We start from the raw sequence: 23,628 nt of genomic DNA, 5'->3' as shown, positions 1-23,628 counted from the left end.
CCCTTGCAATGCAGGAAACTTTTGCCCAACATGGGTCTTGAACCCACAGCTGTGAGATTAAGAGTCTCATGCTCTACTGACTGAATTACCAGGACAGGGGTACTCATTCACATGCCAATAGCATGTTTTTCTCAAATCTGTACCCTGAACTTTGAGTCTACGGAACTATAATGACCCTAAAAAACAAAATAACAAAACCACAAAATAAAAATGGCAAATTAGTATAGACCAAAGAACCTGTGGAGACTTCTGAATGTGAATGACTCACAGTGGAGCATAGCCCTTTCTTTCATCTAAAGTCTTGGTGTACAGTTTCCAGGATGTTTAAAAACAAAAAACCAAACTGCATTACTTTACAGGGCAGGGCATTATTCCGGAAGGCTACAGCCCCTCTAAACATCACACACACACACACACACACACACACACACACACACCCCAATGTTGCAGCAAACACCAGCCATCTCCCGCCCCGAGGGTTGCAAAGAACAGTGATTTTCACTTTGTGATGCCTGGAGATATATATGTAAGCCTGTAATACAAGTCTTGAAGATGGAGACACAGGTTTGCCTCCTCAAAACAGAGCCTTTTAAGAATAATTTCAGGGTAAGTCTGAGGTTAAAATTCATTTCAAAATAAAATCTTTCCCCCCAAAACCCCTGGAGGCCTTTCATAACCACCACTAACATGATTTCAGTCTTGAAGACATTCATGTTTGAGTGTGAGTGTGTATAGGGGAAGAGGCAGGGAGAGACAGAGGGACAAGAACGACCTTCTGCCTTGGAAGAGGTTCCAGCGTACTTTTCAGGGCTGCTTCATTTCTTCCTGGATTTTCTAAGATTAACCCGACACATTTATTCTTTTTATAATACTGCCTGTCGCCTTGTATATCACTGCCAGTTTTAAGTACCAGGAAACAGAGAGCCTTCACATTTTAAAATGTAGTGACTTGAAAGGTAGTTCAGATCCAACATTTGCCAGGTGCAACAGATTTTCCTCCACAATAAATATAATAAGATTTCAGTCCAAGGAAGTACAACATGCAACTAGATGTTTCTCTGGACACAGCTCTGTCTTTCTACTGGCATAGAAAAATCCACGTAGAGAAGTAAGAATGGAGCAAGTTTTCATTTAGCCATGACTAAAGCAGATTTAAAAACAACAATACCACAAACCCACACACTGAAAAAGATTAGTGGTATAAACTTAGGCTCCTGCTTTACAATAGTGATAAGACATTAGGAGGAAACCATGTCGAAGCTTGACAGATATAATGTTAGCTTACTGTAAGCAAAAAAAAAAAAAAAAAAAAGCATTCCACCCAAATTTAACTATGATTTGTTGATAGAGGACACTTAAGAGAAAGCATTTTCCATTTGAAAATTAGATCTGACCTTTTCCTATTAGGCAGCTTCAAATTACATACAGTGAAAAATGTAATTAAAACAAATTTACATAAAACTGAGCCTCCTCCCCGAAAAATATGCAAACTTTTTCATTAGCCCCATAGTTGATGATCGTATTAAGTATTGCTCCGGTGATCTGCTTAAAAGCTATCTCTTCCTGTTTGCTCTTTAAAAACACACAAACAACAACAACAGATAATTGCATGCAGTTTGTAATAAAACAAATCACACCGTAATGTAATTAGCATTTGAAAATACAGTAGTGGCACGCTTGATGCCCTGGAATTAGAAGATAGGTCTTCCATTGGTTTTTAAAATGGTATACTGTAATTGAAGTCCCACAAAACATTTTCAAACTAGTACAGTGGTACCTCAGGTTATATACGCTTCAGGTTACATACGCTTCAGGTTACAGACTCCGCTAACCCAGAAATAGTGCTTCAGGTTAAGAACTTTGCTTCAGGGTGAGAACAGAAATCGTGCTCTGGCAGCGCAGTGGCAGCGGGAGACCCCATTAGCTAAAGTGGTGCTTCGGGTTAAGAACAGTTTCAGGTTAAGAATGGACCTCCGGAACGAATTAAGTTCTTAACCCAAGGTACCACTGTAATCAGCTGCCCCTTCCAAGCAGGCTGCTGCACTGCAATTATGATTATGATTATTATAATTACCACCCCACCCATCTGGCTGGGTTTCCTCAGCCACTCTAGGCGGCTTGCAGCAAGCATCCTTTTGGCTATGACAGTTCATGGGGACAATGGCAGTGCCCTTCAAGAGGGAGAGGCGTACCTTGCTCGGCATTTGGGAGTTGCCCTCCCAGCATAATACTCAGGACTTGCTTGTCCTCAAAGTACAGGAATTGTAATGATCTGATACTGTACACTGCCTTATATAAATCTCTTCCATTCACACACATTTCCTAGAAAGAAATTGGGGGGGGGATGGATGGATAAATTAATTAATTAATTAATTAATTAATTACTTAATTATACTCCACCCATCTAGCAGGGTTTCCCCAGCCACTCTAGGCGGCTCCCAACCGAATATTAAAAACACAATACAGCATCAAACATTAAAAACTTCCCTAAACAGGGTTGCCTTCAGATGTCTTCTAAAAGTCAGGTAGTTGTTTATTTTCTTGACATTTGACGGGAGGGTGTTCCACAGGGCGGGCGCCGCTACTGAGAAGGCCCTCTGCCTTGTTCCCTGTAACTTTGCTTCTTGCAGTGAGGGAACCAGCAGGAGACTCTCGGCGCTGGACCTCAGTGTCCGGGCAGACTGATGGGGGCGGAGACGCTCTTTCAGGTATACTGGACCAAGGCCGTTTAGGGCTTTAAAGGTCAACACCAACACTTTGAATTGTGCTCGGAAACCTCTTGCCTTAAATGCTTTGTTCTAAGAGAAAATATGTCATAATCCAAAACGAATTTCAAAAAATTCAGAAAACAGGGGCTTTGGGGGTAAATAAGGGTGGACTCCCCATCATTCCCCACTCCCCTCCAAGCCTTCACATTCCTCAGAAGGAGGCAAGTGCACATTTCTGAGCCTAGTTCTCAGTTTTCAAACTGTGGCTTGCAGTCAGCCTCCATCAGACCCCAGCATTTTTTGTGTGGTTAAGATGTCACAACTCGACCTTGAAGGCTTAACTTGCACGAACTGAAATATTGGGTAAAAAGTATCCCTCTGCAGTTGCTTATTAGGCAAACCTCTGCTCCTGTCAGATAAAATATTACTAAAACATTTAAGCTATCTCTGAAGATAAAACCAAGGAGATTATTAATCACTGCAAATTAAATGGCTAGTAAGATCTGTGCTCACGACTTCTAGATGGAGAAACACGAGGGGCTTCGTTGTCAAATGAGATGTGTAGCACGTTTTGTTCTTAATTGCACATAAATTACTGTGATTATTGTATTGCTGAGGAAAAATGCATTTATCCGCTAACACCTCGGAGGAAGAAATGTGAACAAAGGAATTTATGCATTACATCCAAGAATAATGATGAACAAATGAATTTATGCATGCCATATGATGTACTGCATTTAGAGTACTGGAAGAAAAATCAAAAGGTCTACTGTAAATCTTTAATCCTGAGAAAAATCAAAATAAACTATACACTTGCCAAGTTCTTAAAATATGATATTCTAGATTTTGAATGCAAATTTCTACACTTGTATGCACATCCATGCCTTCTGACCGTGTGCAGCTACCTTATGAAGCTGAGTCAGGCCATTGGTCCATTTAGCCACTCCTGGCTGGCTATGACTATGCCGAGTCTCAGCCAGAAGTCTTTTCCAGCCATCCTTCCCACTGGTAATGCTGGAAAATGAATCTGGGACCTTTCACACAGATCTGCACTAGCATTTAGCTACAGCCTAGGGTGGTGGGTGGGACGCGGGTGGCGCTGTGGGTTAAACCACAGAGCCTAGGACTTGCCGATCAGAAGGTCGGCGGTTCAAATCCCCGTGACGGGGTGAGCTCCCGTTGCTCGGTCCCTGCTCCTGCCAACCTAGCAGTTCGAAAGCACATCAAAGTGCAAGTAGATAAATAGGTACCGCTCCGGTGGGAAGGTAAACGGCGTTTCCGTGCGCTGCTCTGATTCGCCAAGAAGCGGCTTAGTCATGCTGGCCACATGACCCGGAAGCTGTACAACGGCTCCCTCGTCCAATAAAGCGAGATGAGCGCTGCAACCCCAGAGTTGTCCACAACTGGACCTAATGGTCAGGGGTCCCTTTACCTTTACCTTTAGGGTGGCGGGTGGTGCTGTGGTTTAAACCACTGAGCCTCTTGGGCTTGCCGATCAGAAGATCAGTGGTTCGAATCCCTGTGACGGGGTGAGCTCCCATTGCTCTGTCTCAGCTCCTGCCAACCTAGCTGTTCAAAAGCATACCAGTGCAAGTAGATAAATAGGTACCACTGCAGCAGGAAGGTAAGCAGCGTTTCCATGCGCTCTGGTTTCTAACATGGTGTCCCGTTGCGCCAGAAGCGGTTTAGTTATGTTGGCCACATGACCCGGAAAGCTGTCTGTGGACAAATGCCGACTCCCTCGGCCTGAAAGCGAGATGAGCGCTGCAACCCCATAGTCACCTTTGACTGGACTTAACTGTCCAGGGGTCCTTTTACCTTAGGGTCGCCATATTTCAAGAGGTAAAAATCCAGACACAAAAGCTGTTGAGTTTTTTGGCAGGGAAATCGCCCAAAAAGTTGTTTAGCTTTTTTGGGGGACGCTAGAAAGGGACACTAACTCCACCGGGTGATTCTGGATATGTGACAACCGTACTATAGCCTAACTCCCAACAATCTAAGAAGGGAAACAAAATAAAAAAAATCCTTCCAGTAGCGCCTTAGAGACCAACTAAGTTTGTTATTGGTATGAGCTTTCGTGTGCATGCACACTTCTTAAGGTGTTAACCCTGTAAAACAGCTGCTAACCAGAAACAGAATAACACACAAGAATAAATCATTTGGATATATTTGTGTGGCGAGTGTCTATAAATAATATAAATAATAAATAATAACACCATTATTATCTGTGTGTTCCATGATGCCACAATGAACAAGCCAGTCAATGTCTATTTCTTCAAGTAATGCAATCTCCTCTTTGCTCCCTGCCTTCATTTCACCTCTTTGCAGTCATATGTTGTAACCAAAAAGCACAACAACCTTTAGAGTATTTCTTCAGCTGACCAGGATCATTGTAAGCCATACAGAGAAAAGTTATATGGAGAACAGAAGACACCTGCAGCTCTCAAACAAAGGCATATGGAAGTCAAAGACTACAGTGCCTGAGTAGAACACAAAGATTTGCCACCTCGAATTATCTCCGTGATCGCATATGGGATGCAGGAGAGAACAAAGCTCCAAGAGCGTCAAGAACAAACCTCAGCAAGAGATTCTGAGTATGAAATGGCAAACGCCACAACAGTAAATTCGGATTTGAAGGAAACACCTAGCAGCTCAGTTGCCATCAGTCAGCACTGCGGGCATTGGAACTTGTAATAAACACACACACTCTAAAGCAAGAATAGCAAAGGGGGAAGTCAGGCTACCTACATTTATGGATATTGAATATACTGAACTGATAGCAATCTCAGAAATTGCTTTTTTTTTTTAAGGGATTTGATAAAATAGATGGGGGTGTATGAGTAGCCACAGCTACTAGCCAGATGCAAAGCCTCCATTTTCAGATATATGTCACGGACTGGTTGGATAATTAATAATAATAATAATAATAATAATAATAATAATAATAATTATTATTATTATTATTATTATTATTTATACCCCACCCATCTGGCTGGGCTTCCCCAGCCACTCTGGGCGGCTTCCAACAAAATATTAAAATACAGTAATGCATCAAACATTAAAAGCTTCCCTAAACAGGGCTGCCTTCAGATGTTTTCTAAAAGTCTGGTAGTTGTTCTTCTCTTTGACATCTGGTGGGAGGGCGTTCCACAGGGCAGGTGCCACTACCAAGAAGGCCCTCTACCTGGTTCCCTGTAACTTGGCTTCTCACAGTGAGGGAACCGCCAGAAGGCCCTCAGCAGTGGATCTCAGTGTCCGGGCAGAACGATGGGGGTGGAGACGCTCCTTCAGATACTGGACCGAGGCTGTTTAGGGCTTTAAAGGTCAGCACCAACACTTTGAATTGTGCTTGGAAACATACTGCAGAGGAATGGTGGGAGGAACCAGCTGGGGAACCCCCAAGGGCAGAAGGCACAAAGCCAAGGGAGTGGTGGTGGGACGATGACGAGGGGTCAGAGAGAGAAAACTGGGAAGAGGAGGTGTCAGAAGCTGGAGGGGTAACAGGGCTTAGTGAGTGGGGGGAGTCTGTGGCAGAGAGACATCCAGAATCAGAGGCAGCAGCTGAAGCAGGAGAGTACGAGGAGGGAAGCCCAGTATACCTGAAGGAGCATCTCCACCCCCATCGTTCTGCCCGGACACTGAGGTCCAGCTCCGAGGGCCTTCTGGCGGTTCCCTCACTGCAAAAGCTACAGGGAACCAGGCAGAGGGCCTTCTTGGACGTGTCGCTTGCCCTGTGGAAAGCCCTTCCATTAAATATAAAGGAGATGAGTAATTATATAACATTTAGGAAACATCGGAAGGCATTCCTGTTTAGGGAAGTTTTTAATGTTTGATGTTGTTGCTTTTTTTATTTACTGTTATTGGTGTTCTGTTGGGAGCTGCCCAGAATGGCTGGGGAAACCCAGCCAGATGGGTGGGGTATAAATAATAAATTACTGTTGTTGTTGTTGTTGTTGTTGTTGTTGTTGTTGTTGTTGTTGTTGTTGTTGTTATTGTCATCATCATCAGCCAAGAGGCAGAGAGGAGTCCAGCTGGGGAAGAGTCATGGGTGTCTCCCCCTCCTGTTGCAATAAGCTCCCCTCCTCCCTTGTCTCTTAGAACTGAGCTGAAACTGGCGGAGCAGCGGCAGGCTGCACACAGGCACAGTTCCCAATTGCTGGGGGAAAGCCCTGGAGAGGAGGGGACATAGACAGCTGTGAAGTGGAGGGGACTTTCAGCCTCAGCAACTAATTCATGGGGCCAGACCGACCAAGGATGAGTTGCTGTGCTCATTAGGCCAAGTCTCTGGGTATCGTGTTTTGGCTAATAAAGAGTTAACTCCAACTTTGAACGGTGTGATTTACTTCCAGCGGCCTCTTTGACAACCTAGCCTCTGACTATCAGATGTGGGTGTTTAATTAGATAATCATTATCTTGATGTCTGCACAACTATGTGAAATGCCTCTTGGTAGTCGGAATACTGAGCTGGCAGAGCCATTGGGCTGGCCCAGTACAGCCATTCTTATTGAAAACTCAAACTAGATTTGAGCCTTACAGCTAGCGTGGCAGTCGCCACTGGTGGTGCTAAATTACATCTGCCCCGTTCTCATGTGCAGCGCAGCTGTGTGGGGCATGGGGTTTATTTCGAGCTGCTGACAGCTCATTACGCAGGAGTTGGAAGGTGTCAAAGCAGCCCTGGAAGCCCAGTGCCGGTGCAAATCCCGTGCCAGCAGTATCCTCTGTTCCCCTGCAGCTATAGCTGTCACTTTGCATCGCGCTGCCCATTTGCATCCATTTATGAAATAGCCCTGCCCCAAAGAGGAAGGCACTCATAGCTGAGCTTTAATGAGGAGGGGAAACAGGCAGATGGGAAGACATCAGCCTCGGGGAAAGCATGTCTTGCAACAGATTCCTTACCAGGGGTAATAAGTTCTTCTGGGAGATCACCTGGCATCATCTAGATGCTCCAAGGTAAGCTGCAGGGCCAACTGACTTGGCCTCTTTAAAGCATAAGCTGGCCAGGAAGAAATGGCTATAAACAAAATCATCTCAAAAGTCCGACGTTCATTTTATAGACAGCAGAGACCCGAGGAGGAGTTAAGGCAGCTGAATAGGCACATATATTTTAAATGCAGAAGATGCATCCAAATTTGAATATTGCACCCACTTCCACAATAGACCTCCCCCCTCATATTTTATGCAACCTACAGATATATATATGTTTTCTAGGAAGCTTTGTATCCGAGGCAGTAATTAGCGACCAAATTTTGGAATAAAATTCAAACAAAGAACTAAATCACACTACTGCAAACTGTCACAGCAAGACAAGAACCATTATTTTTTAAAAATCAACATGAAAAATGGGGTGGGGAAGGCTTCATCAAGCTTTTCACATCAGCTAACACAAAATCTGATCTTTTTTTTTGGGGGGGGGAGAACAGAAAAGAATAAGAGAATTCTAAGAAGCAAAGTTTGTTACTGAGGGCTGACTGGTGCCGTCACGTAATGGTGATTAAGCCACAATGAAGCTGCCAGCCAACATGTGGCCTGTGGAGGATGATTCATCCTGGCCCCACACACTGAACTACAAGTGAAAGCCCCAACATTACCTGAGTGTCAGAGAACTGTTAACAATCTATAGATGCACCGTTCACTGAAGAGAGAAGGATTTAAATGAAGAATTGTGGTACCTTTTCCCCACACTGTTTACAGAGTTGGCCACATTCCGAGCCGCCAGAGATTTTCTTCTTGACAGTTTCTTGGTGTTGCTGCTGTCATCAGTGCTGTCATCATCTTTCTTTGGTGAGCTACCTCCTTTGCTGTTGAGGTCCCTTAACACGTTATAATTAATTTTACTTGAAATCTTCTTCTGTTCCAACATCTTTTCAATTGCCTCTCCCGCTGTGCTGGCCTGGATCAGCTCCCGCTTCTTTGCAGACTTCTTGGGCTTAATTAAAACATAAACAGCAATTTTAGGGGGCAATCGGAATAATTTTACTGAGGCTGAAGAATGGGCTGCAGTTTAATCATCACTGCTCAGGTGGCAGCTGGCTGAGAGAGGAACTGATAGGTGGCACAGTTGCATCAGCACACTGCAAAGGATCCAAATCCTGAATAGTGGAGCTCATTGAAAATCCTCTATTATTTTTGGCCCCTTAAGGACGCTGGGTTGCAATGCTTGTTTGAATAACTATCAAAACGCCCACCACATATGGGAACTAGCAAATATTTCTAAAAGAATGTACTTTCTCCACCATGCAAAGCCATGAATGCCAGGTGAAGCCAGAAAATTGAATGATCCTTTGGGTGGATTAAAGCTACATCAGTCCTGCTGATGGATAGCCACCTCTGTTTTGAGGTCCAGATTATTTTTTCCTGACTTTTGACCACAATTAAGCAAATGGGTGAGAGTTCCAATAGTTAGGCCGAGACCAGAACCAGATATGATGGTGATTACAGGATTGCCACCCTGCAGTTAAGACTATAAGCTCCTTGAGGTAGGGACTTGTTCTCTTGCACTTTGTAAAACATTGCACACATCATCTCCAACACAGTAAATTTAGAATGTCAGCTCTCCCTCCTCTTTCTGCAATGTGTAGCAAAAGAAGCACATGTCACCACATCACTAGGTTCCCTTTCCTAACTCATGATAACCATTGGTGGTACAGGGAAGCACAATATGCCATAACTACACATTATGGAAAGAGGAGGGGATTCAATACAGAATCACCACTGTTAGGGAAAACCTGTGTGGCTTACTGTGACATTTATTTCTGGCCACTGATTGTGGCTGAATGCGCTAAGTGCAGGGTCAAATGGAGTCACAACATGAAGACAACCCCCCACATAGGGCTGGTCTGCACTTTCTATTTTATTTTATTTTAATTTATGGAATTTAAATACCGCCCTATACTCGCAGGTCTTAGGTCGGTTCACAGAATAAAATCAAAATATAAAACCACAAAGAACATAATCAAAATAAAAACAACAAATAATGCAGGAACATGCTACGCATTATAGGAAGTTGGCAGCAGATTTCTCAGCCGCCATACACTGAAAGTAATAAATGAACCAGGTGCACACGTGATATCCTCAATTTCCCCAGTCCTTTCAAACATATGCATACAAGGAATGCAGAAACTGGAAGCAATATGCCTGCAGAACTGCATGGGTATGCCCAAAACTTCCAGTATTCCTCTGCTCAGTAGTCTGTATACTGAGCCATATCCAAACACAAAGGGAGGGTTTCCCATGTATATAATGCATGGGAACCTGTTGAAGTGAGCTACTAAAGTTTTAACGTTGTGTGAATTGGCCCCTCATGCGTTCAGCTGTAATGTCTTTCTTGTCTCAAAAGCAATTTCATTTATTTTCCCAGGGGCATACTTTGTACAGCCTTGGGTTTGCAGTAACGAGCGAGCATCTATAGCCCACCTGTGGTTTCCACGGAAGGAACTCATCAAAGCAGAACATGCGAGGAAAGGGAAAGGGCACGAGTGCAGTGCTTGCTCATTACATGGAAACTGGCCCACCCAACAACAACAGCAACAACCTGCTATCAATTGCTATTCATATGAATCCTGTCTGGTCCTTTTTGAACTGCATTAGCGGCATCTGATAGAACAACATTTAACAGGTCAACTGCACACAGCGTGTGAAAGCGGCGATATTAAATGCTCCTGCCTGTTGAATTTGTTGGGTGACTTCCTGGCATTACATGCAGAGGAAAACAATGGTTGCAATCCTGTACCTTATTTACCTGGGAATAAGTCCCATCCAACTGAAAATGTTTTTTCTAAATCATTTTATTGCTAGCCGATATAGACATGTCTGCTACCTATAGTACACCTTCTAGAATTGCAGCGTTGGAAGGCACCTCCACGGGTCATCTAGTCCAGCCCCCCTGCAATGCAGGAATCTCAGCTAAAGCATCCATGATAGATGGCCACCCAACCTCTGCTTGAAAGCCTCAAAGGAAGGAGAGTCCACAACCTTCCAAGGGAGACTCTTCCACTGCTGAACAGCTCTTACTGTCAGAAAGGTCTTTCTGGTGTTTAGTCGGAATCTCCTTTCTTGCAACTTGAAGCCATGGGTTCGAGTCCTACCCTCCAGAGCAGGAGAAAACAGCTTGTTTCCTCTTCCATGTGGCAGCCGTTGCAATATTTGTAAATGGCTATTATATCTCCTCTCAGCCTCCTCTTTTCTGGGCTATACACACCCAGCTCCTTCAAGCGCTCCTCGTAAGGCTTGGTTTCCTTGAAAACGTTGAACGCCAAATAGATTTTTTTTTTTAAATTTAAACAATTTGGATAACTTTATGGTTTTAACTTTTGACAACTGGCATTTCTGCAAACGTTATCTATTTAGCTTACTCTTGAATTGCCTTCTTGTAATGGCCATTGGCTATGAACATCAAAATGTAACTGACTGATTGACTGACAACATGACTTTGGAGACATGCATAGATAGGATCGTGCTGTGAGTTGCTCTTTCCAACCTGCTTGCATTTCCCTTCAGTCATATTCCATTTTATCAGCCTCTTTCCTATGCTAAAGGCTGATAATATTTTTAGCTTGCAGCTCCTGGTTTCCACACGGGGAATATCACACATTCCTCCCCCAGGCTTTCCTTGCTGAAAATTCCCTACAATGCATAAGTCCTTTATTGCTGAAGTCTAGATTTTTTTTCCCCCAGTTGCAGAGGATGGCTTTTGTTTTGTTTTGTTTTGTTTTGTTTTGTTTTGTTTTGTTTGTTTTGTTTTGTTTTGTTTTAGTAAAAATAAAATATTAAGGAAGCATATTCTCACTAAAACTGCCCCGCCACCAGCAAAAGTAGGTACAAAGACTGAGTGCAAGCCAGAATGGAACATAAATACCAAGTAGCATTACAACAAAAAGCTCAAGGGATACAGCAGCAGTTTAAGTAAAAGTAGAGAGCTGTGTTCGAGAGTTCCCACAGGACTGCCACTCCACAGATCAGTGAAGGCAGCCAAGTGGAATACATGGAGTTGGAAACCTGCCTGTTAATGGGGTTGGGTTAATGCAAGCCTCTGAGAAATGGCGTGTGCTAGTCAAAGCAACAAGGACAGCTAGACGCATACTGCATTAAACCCAAAAGCTGCTCAGTCATGGGGGAATTAAGGATGATTTAAATGCAGCAATAGAAGCATAGGAAGCAGACTTGTTCCGAGTCAGACAACTGGATCACAGCTCTCAGGGTTTTAGAAAGGAGTATCTTCCATCCCTGCTAGGCAGTGCCAGGAAATGAAGCTGGGATGCAAAGCCCAAGTTCTATCAAATAAGCAACCCTTCCCCCTTTCCTCTATATCAGGCTTCCTCAACCTCAGCCCTCCAGATGTTTTGAGACTACAGTTCCCACCATCCCTGACCACTGGTCCTGCTAGCTAGGGATCATGGGAGTTGTAGGCCAAAAACATCTGGAGGGCCGAGGTTGAGGAAGCCTGGTCTATATGCAAAACCACAAATGTGTAAAGCAGATAGGGGAATGAGATACATGATTTCTTACCCGCAAAAGCCCTATGCCAGGGTCCATCAGCATGCCCGCTAAGAAAAGACTCAGTAAATTTTCCCCTAAACATCCACAATATACAAAAGACGGCTTGCACTGTTCCTGCTCTGTTCCTGTTTGCACTGTCTCAGCCTCTCCTCTTGAATGGACGCTCACCCTTCCATTCATTCTAAAGCGAGGAGGGCAGCAAAGAGTGCTGGCTGGTGTGGGCGCCTTTGCCTCAAAATGTGGAATGTTACTATTATGGAATGTGGAATTTGTGTTTTTATATATTCTACTGCACATCAGCATTTGTTGGGATGTTAACTGCTTTGAGATTTCTTGAACTATAAAGCAGTACAACTTCAATCAATTAATTAGAAGAGGGCTTTTCTGGGTCTCAGATGTTTCCCAAAAGCTTATCTATCTAATGTCAGTTCACCGGCAACTGCTTGGGCAACATTTTTTTTGCTTCAAAAATAGCCCTCTTGCCTAGTAACCAAGACATGTGTTATATGTAGTCCATCAGGTTTTGACCACATTATGTTGTCACTGCTACTGCCAAGGTAAGAACTGTTTTGATGGCGGCAACAGGAACAACAACAACAACCCCTGAAGCTTCAGCAAATCCAGGATATGAAGACGTTCACAATGGAGCACTTCCACCTGATGCCAAGTAAGGCAACACAAATATTTAGTGTGGTGGATGCATTCTCTCTGCACAGACATAATCCCTGAAAAGCCCTCCCAAAGATTTCCCTTTATACAAAACTCCACAATGAAAACATGTTACAGTATTCAAGTAAAAAAAAATAATAATTGGAGAAAATAGTGCTTGGATTACTTTCTTTCTTTCTTTTTAATGATCAGGAAGGTTTGAGTAAAAGATGATTAAAGAATATTTACTCCTACAAGGTAAAAGAAGAAGAAAAGCAACTGTATGAATTTTAACAAAACAGAGTTTATATAAGCTTTTATATCACATCTCAGGGTTGTTTTTTCCAAGTCATGTAAGGAAGATTTTTCCTTTTAACCTATTGCAAGGCAGGGTTAGATTGACTAAAGAAGAACGCTCTTCTGGCAGTAAGAGGAGATATGATAGCCATTTACAAAGATCTCAAGGCCTGTAACGTGGAAGAGGAAACAAGCTGTTTTCTCCTGCTCTGGAGGCTAGGGCTCAAACCAATGGCTTCAAGTTACAAGAAAGGAGATTCCGAATCAACAGCAGGAATACTTTTCTGACAGTAAGAGCTGTTCAGCAGTGGAAAGTTCACCCTTGGGAGGTTGTGGACTCTCCTTCCTTGGAGGCTTTTAAGCAGAGGTTGGATGGCCATCTGCCATGGATGCTTTAGCTGAGATTCCTGCATGGCAGGGGTTGGACTAGATGACTCTTGGGGTCTCTTCCAACGCTACAATTCTCTGATTCTCTGAGTTAATCTTTGGATTGCCCCTGTGCTTTCTAAATCAGCCTGGTCCAAGAGCACGGTGAATCTGAACTAAAACTGTCTATCCACGTACATTTTCAGTCTGCTTATTCAAAAGAGTTTATTTACCTTATGTTCTTTATAAATCCCAAGCTCCTTCTCTTTCGCTATCCTTGCTTCTTTTTCTGGAAGAAGACACAAAAAAGTAGTATGAAAGCACAAGTGTAATCTGGCTAGTATTATAGAAGACTACGACTAGTTTTAATGACAACTTAGCTAAGGGATCCCCATGCATGTCATTCTGAATTCTAACATGGGATAAATTAATTTTACATGTGCACACAGAATTTTACAATACTTAGCACAGTTGAAATTTTGAAAGTACACACAGAAAACTCTAATTTTGAGCAGGGAAAGACTGGCTTCACGTTCCATTATCTACTTATAAAAAGAGCAACCCAAAATCTAAGTGACCCACTGGGTATATGCTAAGCTGGTAAAGCAGGAGTGCATGTTTGGGATTTCTTTAAAGTTAAGGCGCCTCTCCTAACATGACTACAACTCCCATCAGCCCCAGCCAGCACAAAGCATCTGGAGAGCACCAGGCTGGCGAAGAATAAGTTAAGGCATAACTAATCATTTGGTTATCATGATACTGCACTCTTTCTAATGCACGTAAGAGGTGTTTGTTGGATCAGATTAAGGCCTAGTTCAGCACCAAGAAAATACTAAGTGGTCTACTGGAGAAACGTGACTGGTAAACCGTAGTCTACTGCCTGTCCACCCCTGGCCTAGAGGGCCTTTTAGTTAGAAAGGGGGGAAATTGATTTGAAAACCAGTTGTCTCATAAATCCCCCTACCAAACTGTCAAGCTCTGCACGGAATTCCTTTCAAGGAGGCAAACTTCATGTAATAGCTACAGCATTTGGGAAGGGATGGTAAACCAAAGTTCAAATCCCTAAGAAGTTATGAAACTCCTTGAGATGTATTGAGAAAGACAATTTTCTACCAGCCTAACTTGGGCCGGGGTCGTTGTGAGGCTAAAACACTACTCAAAGCTCCTTGGAGGAATGATGGAATAGCAAATGATCAAGTGCAATTTATATTTATATGACTTGAAGCCTTTTTGCATACATTGGCCCGGTTCAGATGCAATGTCAAACTATGTTTTAGTACAATATTCATGTGCCTTAAGCTTGCATGATCCCACCCCTCCTCTGGAGCAGCCATGAAAGAAGATCAGAAGTTTTCGCTTCTGCTTCTAAACTAAACACAGTTAGACTAAACTTCGGGAACTCTAGCTAGTTTAAACTATGTTTTGAAAATAACCCATGATCTTAAGTCTCAATTTGATCCTGGCTTGTTTCCCCCCACCCTTCCCATCCCCACTCACCCCAGTTTTTCTTAGTGTCCACCAATCCTGACTCATCTGAACAAAATAGAGCTTAAGCTAACTAGAGTTCATTGAGTTTGGATGGAACAAGGAACTGTGGTTTTAGACAATGGATGCTTAGCACAGCTTTCCCTTAGCTGTGCCAGAGGAGCAGACAGGAGGGGGAGCTTCAAGTGCACTGCTGCTCATGCATGCAAGCAAAACCAAGAGTTCAGCACAGCATCTGGACTGGACTATTATCTCAGAAATCCTATCATCAAGGATGTAAAGCATGGCACTATGATTATATTACAAACAACTGGTTGGTTTTGCTGCAATAGCCTAACATAGCTACCCCTCCGGAAATAAGTTTATCTGAAATCATCCTGCTTGCTTGCAGCTCGCTCTTAGTCATGCCACAATATGCCACAACCAGCGTTGGTTTCATTTTCATCCTGCCCTTCATCCTGAGAGCTTAAGGTACAGGGTGCACCCCCATATATTTATCCTCCCTTATGGGGTAGGCTAGACAATGAGAGAGTAGCAACCCCCCAAGATCAGCCAGTAAGCTTTGTAGCTGCATTGGGATTCTCCCCCTCCCCAGTCCTAACTGGATCCCCGATCGACAACACCAACCTTCCCCTAGCTGGTGTTTTCCAGCTGTTTTAGACTGGCTAGACCAGATGGGAGATGTCGTCCAAAACATCTGGAGGGCATCGGGTTGGGGAAGGCTGCACTATACCACGCTGGTTGCTAAGGCACTGTTAGAAACCCTGTTGAAAGGCAACAGAATTAGGTCTACAATGAAGTGATTAATCACAGTTGAATGTTTTCAGCCTCAAGACTTCACTACATGACTCACCCGAAAGAGACTTCCATTCATTTGGCTTACCCTTTTGTTCCTTCAGATAATCTGCATTTTCCCTCATCCAGAGTTCTGCTTTTATTTTGGCTTCGGAATCATTAAGTATATACTAGGGACCAAAAGAAATAAAGGTAAGTGTTTTGTTTTTTTTGTTCTTCAGCAGCAGACATAGGAACTCTGCCCATCAGCTGCTGCCCACTCCATCACCTCCTCGTTTCTACCTCTCCTCCGTTGACCTGGCTGGGGCTTCCGCGTGATGGAGAGGAGAGAAAGAGGCATCGGTGTGGCAAAGAGCAGAAGGGGAAGCAAGGCAGCAGAGAGGCAGGTTATAGAATGAGATAGGTGAAGAAGGATTGGGGGTGTGGAGAAAGGAGAAGCCACCAAAGGAGATCCACTTGGTAGACAATCTTGAAAAGAGGACCAAGAGGTGGGAAGCGAGGAGACAACACTCATCAGACCTCCTCAGGACTCCCTGATACCAGCACTGTAGTCACCACTTTCATTAAATGAACTATTTACAGTTGCATGTATGGAGGAGATACTCTTGCGGGTATCACAGAGCCATCTAAATCCACCCCTCCTCCTTTCACAACACATATTTAAAGCGCAACACTCTACCAACAAGGAAGTACCTCATCCCTGAGCACCTAGCAGCATTTCTGGAACTTGGGTCCTCAGCTGTTGTTGGACTACAACTCCCATCACCCTTGACCACTGGTCTTGCTAGCTAGGGATGATGGGAGTTGTAGTCCAACAACAGCTGGGGACCCAAGTTTGAGAAACACTGACCCTACAGCCAACCATTACATGCCTTAAAAAGAAAAAAAAAGTTACAGCGTTTGCCTCTCTTGACATCATTTTGATAACACACTGCAAGCATTTTCATTTTGTAAAAATCTGGTCATTCTTGCAGACAACCATTAAATGTTCTGCCAGTGCTCTGTATCTGTAATCTACACCTGACATCGTGTGGGTTTCTCATCACTGTCATTCTAATGTCTTGCTATTGGTGCTGGTATCACCAATTAAAATTAAAATAATAATCTAAGCGATTATGGCATGCATCGTCAGCAGAATAAAGCAGATATTTTTGATTCCCGGTAAAACAAAATGCATATTGCATGCAGAGACAATTTTATTGGTGGCGGGGGCAGAGTAAGAAAGAGGAAGCATTCTTACCATATCTATTTCACTGTCGTCAATTCCACTTAGATCTAATTCACCATCTCCAGTATTTTCATCTAAATAGAAGCAACAGAAATTTTAATTAGGGTGTGCATTCATTCCAAATCAACTCCGATTCAAACCCTGGCTTTAATCATCTCGGAAGTGCGGTCTTTCTGATAACTGGTTTGCTAACAAAGCAATCTTTCACAAGATGGGGCCCGTCCAAATTAAATAGGGGGAGAAATGAGGTTTTCCTAACGACACTCTCCTATTGTTGCTGTTTCTTGTGTGAACACAATTTGTCACTGAAGTTAATTAGAGAGGAGAAGACACCAAAAGGGCTTGGCCCCCGCTCCCACCTTGGCTCCTTGCGAATCACCGCTAATATGATTCAATGGCAAACACTCAATTAAATACAAAATGATGGAATCAGAGGTTAGGAACTTTAAAAATTCCTTCAAGTCAAGGACATGCAACATTTGAACAGCTACTGCCCTGCCCCATGTGACTGGCAAATACTAGCGCAAATGCAGCCCAATCACAACATCTGCTTTGTGTCTTGCTGAACATACATATGTGTGTGACACAGTTGTAAGATACCAAGGTAGGAGGCCAGCAGCTGAGAAGGAGCACTTGACTGAGGCCCCATCTGCGCTATAATTTAAAGCACTCTCATCCAACATTAAACAGTCGTGGCTTCCCGCAAAGCATCCTGGGAACTGTAGTTTGTCGAGGGTGCTGAGAGGTGTTAGGAGACCCCTATTCCCCTTACAGACCTACAACTACAGGGAGGAAACACAGACCCACAACACTCAAATCCTTGGAAGTGAAGCAAGCATAATAAGCTCTGGTCAACACTGCCAATTCTCAGAAGCATTGAACTACCTGCCCGCAGACTGTCTTGCCGGAGTGGTGCATGCTCTAGTTATCTCCTGCTTGGACTACTGCAATGCGCTCTACATGGGGCTACCTTTGAAGGTGACCCGGAAACTACAACTAATCCAGAATGTGGCAGCTGGACTGGTGACTGAGAGTGGCCGCTGAGACCATATCACACCATATAACCCAGAAGGCAGAGCTAGTCCCATAGATTTATTTCTTTTTACCAACTTTGAGTGAGCTCAGATATCCACTCACCAAGTGCTAGCTTTCTGAAATGTGCACGCAACAGCTTGGTGAATTGTTCACCCAAAATATCCTGCTAAGGAGCAGGAATTCCTCTGCCCAATGCTTTTTCTGCAGTTGATTGGAAATGCAGGGAAGCGAAGGAGTGGGACAATTCCCCTGACTAGTTTGAAGATTAAGACAGACAACCTGCCCAATGAATAGCAACATCCCATCATTTGTTTATTGTATTTGTATCCCACACTTCCTCGGAGAGCCAGTGTGGTGTAGTGGTTAAGAGCGGTAGTCATGTAATCTGGGGAACCGGGTTCGCGTCCCTGCTCCTCCACATGCAGCTGCTGGGTGACCTTGGGCCAGTCACACTTCTTTGAAGTCTCTCAGCCCCACTCACCTCACAGAGTGTTTGTTGTGGGGGAGGAAGGGAAAGGAGAATGTTAGCCGCTTTGAGACTCCTGAAGGGGAGTGAAAGGCGGGATATCAAATCCAAACTCTTCTTCTTCTTCTCTCCAAATTGTTCAGAGAAAGAGAGGATGCTGCCTTATACCGCGTTAGATTGCCCATCTTAGTCAGTCCTTCCTATTCTGACCGGCAGTGGCTGCAGGGTCTCAGGCAGAGGGCACACTAAGAGATTCCAGGGACTGAGCCTGGGGCATCCTGCAAACAAAGCACATGCTCTTACCATTGAGCTATGGCTCCTTCCCAGCTATGGTACCTCCACTGACGAACACAGTTCTCTCTTAATTGCATTTCAGCTTCACAATGCCCCTGAGAGCTAGGCTGGGCTAAGAGAGGGTGACTGGCCCAATGTCACTCACTTTGGAAAGTGGTGATATCTTAGCCAAGCGTTCTACACACTCTTGTCTTTGAAGCACTGAAGTGGCCTGCCCGGGGTGTAAGACTGGGCAGCGTGTATGGAAGTCCTGGGTTCCCCAGAAGACAAGACCCTCCTCTCAGCCTTGCTGATGTGGCCCAAAGGAAAGCAGAGCAATACGTTTGGCACCAGCTTGGCTGCAGGAGTTGCTGGAAGGAGGTGTACAAGGTGCCATTCAACCGCCTTAGGGACTGCACTCTGGATTTGTGTAGGGTTTACTCCTTAGCCTTTTATTCTCCTGAAAATGTCCTGCATGGCAGCAGATACGGATTGCTCCTGGAGGTTTAGTCCCAAATACTTTCTCATGAATGACTATAGCCACAAGGCTGCGGAGGTTTAGGATCAGAGTTTTCACCAATCAGTAGCTACCCGAGTCTTCTTCTTTCCCCCACTTTTTGAAGATGGGGACAAAAATTGCCTGCTTCCAGTCCACAGGGACCTCACTTTTTCTCCAAGAATTCTCGAAGGTTACAGAGAGAGGCTCTGAGATTACATCTGCAAGCTCCTTTAGTATCCGTGGGTACAGCTCGTCAGATCCGTTAGTTCAATTGTGGGAGAGGCTGTGTGTGCACTAAGATGCCTCCTCTGCTAAAGTGAACGGTGGGGCTCACTCACACAAGATTTACCTAAGTAGAAATTCTCGCTTAAGGACAAAAGAAGTGCTTTATTGAACCAGTTCAAGGTCCCCCTAATCTGACATACTATGCAAGAATCACAGCAACCAGCAGGCAGAAGAGGGTGGCCTACCAGTGGGGCCACTAGCAACCTTCCGCCTACTCTTGTTTAAAGTCATTATTCAAAAATTAATAGGCAAACCATATACTGATTAGGGAATGCTTTCTGCAGCACTAAATTCAGTTTTTTGGGTCATTTACATTTCTTCATCCCCGCTCCCCACACACAAAAAAAGTTAATTTAACCGATTTGAGCTTTGGGGTATATTGTCCTCCTCTAATCCTCCCAAATTTATTCTTAGCGTTTTGTAGAACAGAAAAGGGGAAAGCGCCTGAAACGCACACAAATCCTTAATATGCCAGTTTGAAAATTAGGCCATTTCCATGCACTGTGGAACAGTTTTTATGTCAACACTTTAATTTTAATCTAATTTTGGAATTTGGTGCCAGTTGTTTCCTCCATCAGTGGCAGGCAGAGAGAAGTCATTTGCCAACTGCCAAATTGCAGGAAAAGGATCTAAGAGGAAGTGATCCGAAATAAGCATGACTTATATCGGAGAGAAGATGTATAGGGAGTAATTGATGGCTCCTGGTCTTGCTTGCAAATAGCCACTCTTCAGACTGTCTGACAGGCATTCATTACGTGCAAAGATTTGCTGAGAACGCGCGGGGCACCCAAGCTCCCAGGTTTTATGTCCCCTCTAAACAAAACTGTTTTGTTATAAAATAAACATCCACTGTAATGCTCAAATTTGAGAAAGGAAAAACAGCTGTTCTGATGTACCACAGCAAACTCCGCTGCAATCATCGCCGCAACCAGCTGAACTGCCCTAACTGCTGAGCATGACCATCTGTTGTCCATTAAACAGCTTGCTCCAGAGGCAGAGAGAGAGAGAAAAAGGAGCTCCTGACTCTTGGCTCTTTGTCAGCCGGGGGGGGGGGGAGGCACCCCCTTTCGGCTCAACTTTTCCAAAGAGTTTCTGAACAATATTCTCATATTTAATAAAAATGTCTGAAACGCCGTATTCCATAAACACAGATGCGACCACCCTTTGGCCCATGATCTTAAAACAGCAGGTCTGAATGGTTTTGATGTGGTTCCTTGCAAGTTTCGACTTTCTTCTTCTTCTTTTCCTTCCAGAGGAAGTCAAAGCCTGCAGGGTACAGGTAAAAAACAGGCTTCTGGATTTTTAAAGGAGGTAACGCTTTAGGCTATTAATTCTGTAAGCAGATCAGAGAGCGCCTTTATGGTTAAACAAGGGCAAGGAGCAACAAGCGCGCCCACCACCACCTTCCCTGCCCATTCTAATCTCTCCAGCGTAACTAGCACCTTCTGCGGCTTTCGACCAAGTCTCCAAGTCAATTACAGTCCTGAAACTTAAAAGCGCCTGGCATGCCCTTTGCAGCCGCCACCTCCCCCTCCCCCTGCCCCAGGCCTTCTGAAGATAAGCACAAGGGTTGCAAAAGAAGGGGAGGGGGTGCTCAACACAGGAGCATATGCTTTGCTTATAAAAAGTGCTAGGTTCAATCCTTCGTATCTGTGGTCAGAATTTCAGATAGGAGGAGGGCAAGGAAAGGCCTCCACCAAAGACCTTCGAGAGCTAGTAACAATCAGGAATCAATAACATTGCCTTAGATTGATCAGTTGTGTAGTTCAGTGCAAGGGCAGTTTCACATACCTGTTGCTTTTGGATTGGGCTTTGTAAAACTATGTTTGGAACAACGACATTTCTACTTGTCTGTTGACCATTCAGATCTTCATCTAAAGCTCTGCTCAGAAGCCCTCCTTCTAGAGAAATTAGAAAACTAATAGGGAAAAGCAAGGGTTTCTAAGGAGCAGCACCAAAGCTCTGGAATGACCTCTGGGAGGGAGTACACCCTGAAAACCTGTTTTCTCTGGGAATTAGTTCTCTGGCTTTTTATCACCAGACTAGGACTTGATAACACCATTGATTCTGTGGTTTTATATTGTCTGCCCTTTAAAAAATGGATTTCTAGCAGTTTTACAGCTCTTAATCATATGCGGCATGGCTGGGCACCTGCCAAAGTTTTCCTTTCTGCAGAGGGCACATTGACACCGTAGGAAGATGCGGAGACACATCTAATTTCCCAACAGGAGAACTGCTTGCCATACACCAGTCCTATAAGAAGCTACACTGGGAATGCCAGCTTGCATTGAAGGTGTGGGGTACAAGACCATTCCAGAGGCCCTTGTGATGAGTCTCTAGGGCAATCATTCATTGCCCTGTAGGAACGTTGTCTGACCGCACACAAGAATGGCATCCTCCATAGCTAACCTTTCCTACTGTGAAATAGAAAATTGTCCCAGAGGCCTGTGCAGTAAATATCACAGTGGCCTCTAATGCGATCTCCCATTTCTGATGGAAACGGCAGCAGAAGATGACCCTCTCTCACTTCTTTTAGGCCTCCTTCACCTGACAAGGCTAAACGCTCAGCTCCACCCTGCCCACCTGGAAATGAAAGCTCAACCCAGAGTCTTCAGGCAATCTCCTCATCTTCCTTGTTGGGTGCTGGCAGAGGAGACCAGCAAAGCAGGGGGCATGGGGAAGGTTGCAAAATCCAGCTCTTTCTTCTTGTGCAGAATCTGGGGTTACCTTGGCACAAAACGTATTTGCAAAGAGCACAAGAGTTCCTGATGCAAGCCTCATAAGCATGTGACCAGCTGCAAAACATTTAAAGAGAGATGTGCTGGGGCAGACACAGACCACAGGCAAGGCGCAGCCAAAGTTAAGCCCATTTAAGCCCCACTGATTCCGGAGGAGTGTGTGTGCTTTAAACTCTCCCACTGAAAGCTTAAGAGGGCTGGACTGAGCCCTACATCTTAAGTATTGCATACTGCTACTTGCAGTGGAAGAAGTCGTGACTTTTTGTCTTTAGCTTTAAAAGAATGCATTGATTTGAGATTATAATTTGAAAGAGGCGCTGATGACATCACAGCCTTAAGGATGTTTCTTATTTCTCTGACCGAAGGACAAAACTATGTCCAAATAAGAGGATTTCCTTAGAGCCAGCCACTAAGTGGATTGCAGGGAATCCTCTGAAGCCTGTACAGTTAAGAACACTTCAATTTTACTGAACCGGGCTATTAAATAAGTACTATGCTATAAAACAAAAACGATTTGTGCTGTATGGTTCCATGGTGGTTAATTTTTTAAAACGCTTTAGCATAGATGTCAAGAACTTCAATGCAACAATAATTATTGGGTTTGCAAATGAAACAGAAATGTTGTAGATTTCCACTGCATGATCCAAACTATGGATTTTAACCTTGGAAAATCAATTGGGCTATTCATAAATAAGCACTTTCATGCCAAGACATAAACCAAACATGAGATCTAAGCCACAAACACTAACGTAAACCAAATGCACGATGAACAGCTATTTGCCTCACCACCCTTGTCCATTCTCAAACCACTATCAGTCTATAAAATCAGCTGCCAACGTTCTGTTGCACTTTAAGAAGCAGAATGGATTCTTCATATGCAGATGAGGAATTCCTGAAGGTTCCCAAGGTGGGGGCAGCCGTCTTCATTGTTCGCAAACTGGGTGCCATTTTGAATCGAGGTGGCAGACCAAAATGTGACTTTGGAGTGACTTCACCTATTTTGGTCCAAACTCACTTAAAGATAACAATACTTCTTGGTTTCCTAAACGTACCAGGCAGCACTGGGCACTCCCCACTAATCAGTCTGTAAAATGAGCCACTACCCTTCTCTTGCTATTCAAGAAATAGCATGGATTCCTCATATGCAGAGGACGGGATGGCGATATGCATGACCCTCAGTGACAGGAAGGAGGGGTCACCAGAGGCAGAAAATGAATTTAACATCAACCCCAATGGCAAACACCTTATTTTCTACCCTACCAGTGAAATAATAAGAATGTTCTTTTCTTGTACTCTGCCCATCTGACTGG

The 23,628-nt window shown here is 44.0% G+C and overlaps 1 protein-coding gene across 1 annotated transcript in view; it reads right to left on the bottom strand.

The window, feature by feature from the left end:
- BRF1 (BRF1 general transcription factor IIIB subunit) overlaps positions 1 to 23,628 on the bottom strand; it is a 200,804-nt gene that overhangs the window by 43,104 nt on the left and 134,072 nt on the right. The window contains exons 12-15 of the mRNA XM_081192565.1: positions 17,035 to 17,096; positions 15,883 to 15,964; positions 13,748 to 13,803; positions 8,378 to 8,634 (exon numbers count right to left, since the gene is read on the bottom strand). Of these exons, the coding sequence (XP_081048691.1) occupies positions 8,378 to 8,634; positions 13,748 to 13,803; positions 15,883 to 15,964; positions 17,035 to 17,096 (457 nt within the window). The remainder of the gene's footprint in view (positions 1 to 8,377; positions 8,635 to 13,747; positions 13,804 to 15,882; positions 15,965 to 17,034; positions 17,097 to 23,628) is intronic.

Source organism: Podarcis bocagei, assembly GCF_964188305.1.
Source record: "Podarcis bocagei genome assembly, chromosome: 1".
NCBI classification, from domain to species: domain Eukaryota; kingdom Metazoa; phylum Chordata; class Lepidosauria; order Squamata; family Lacertidae; genus Podarcis; species Podarcis bocagei.
This window is presented reverse-complemented; position numbering and strand designations above follow the sequence as displayed.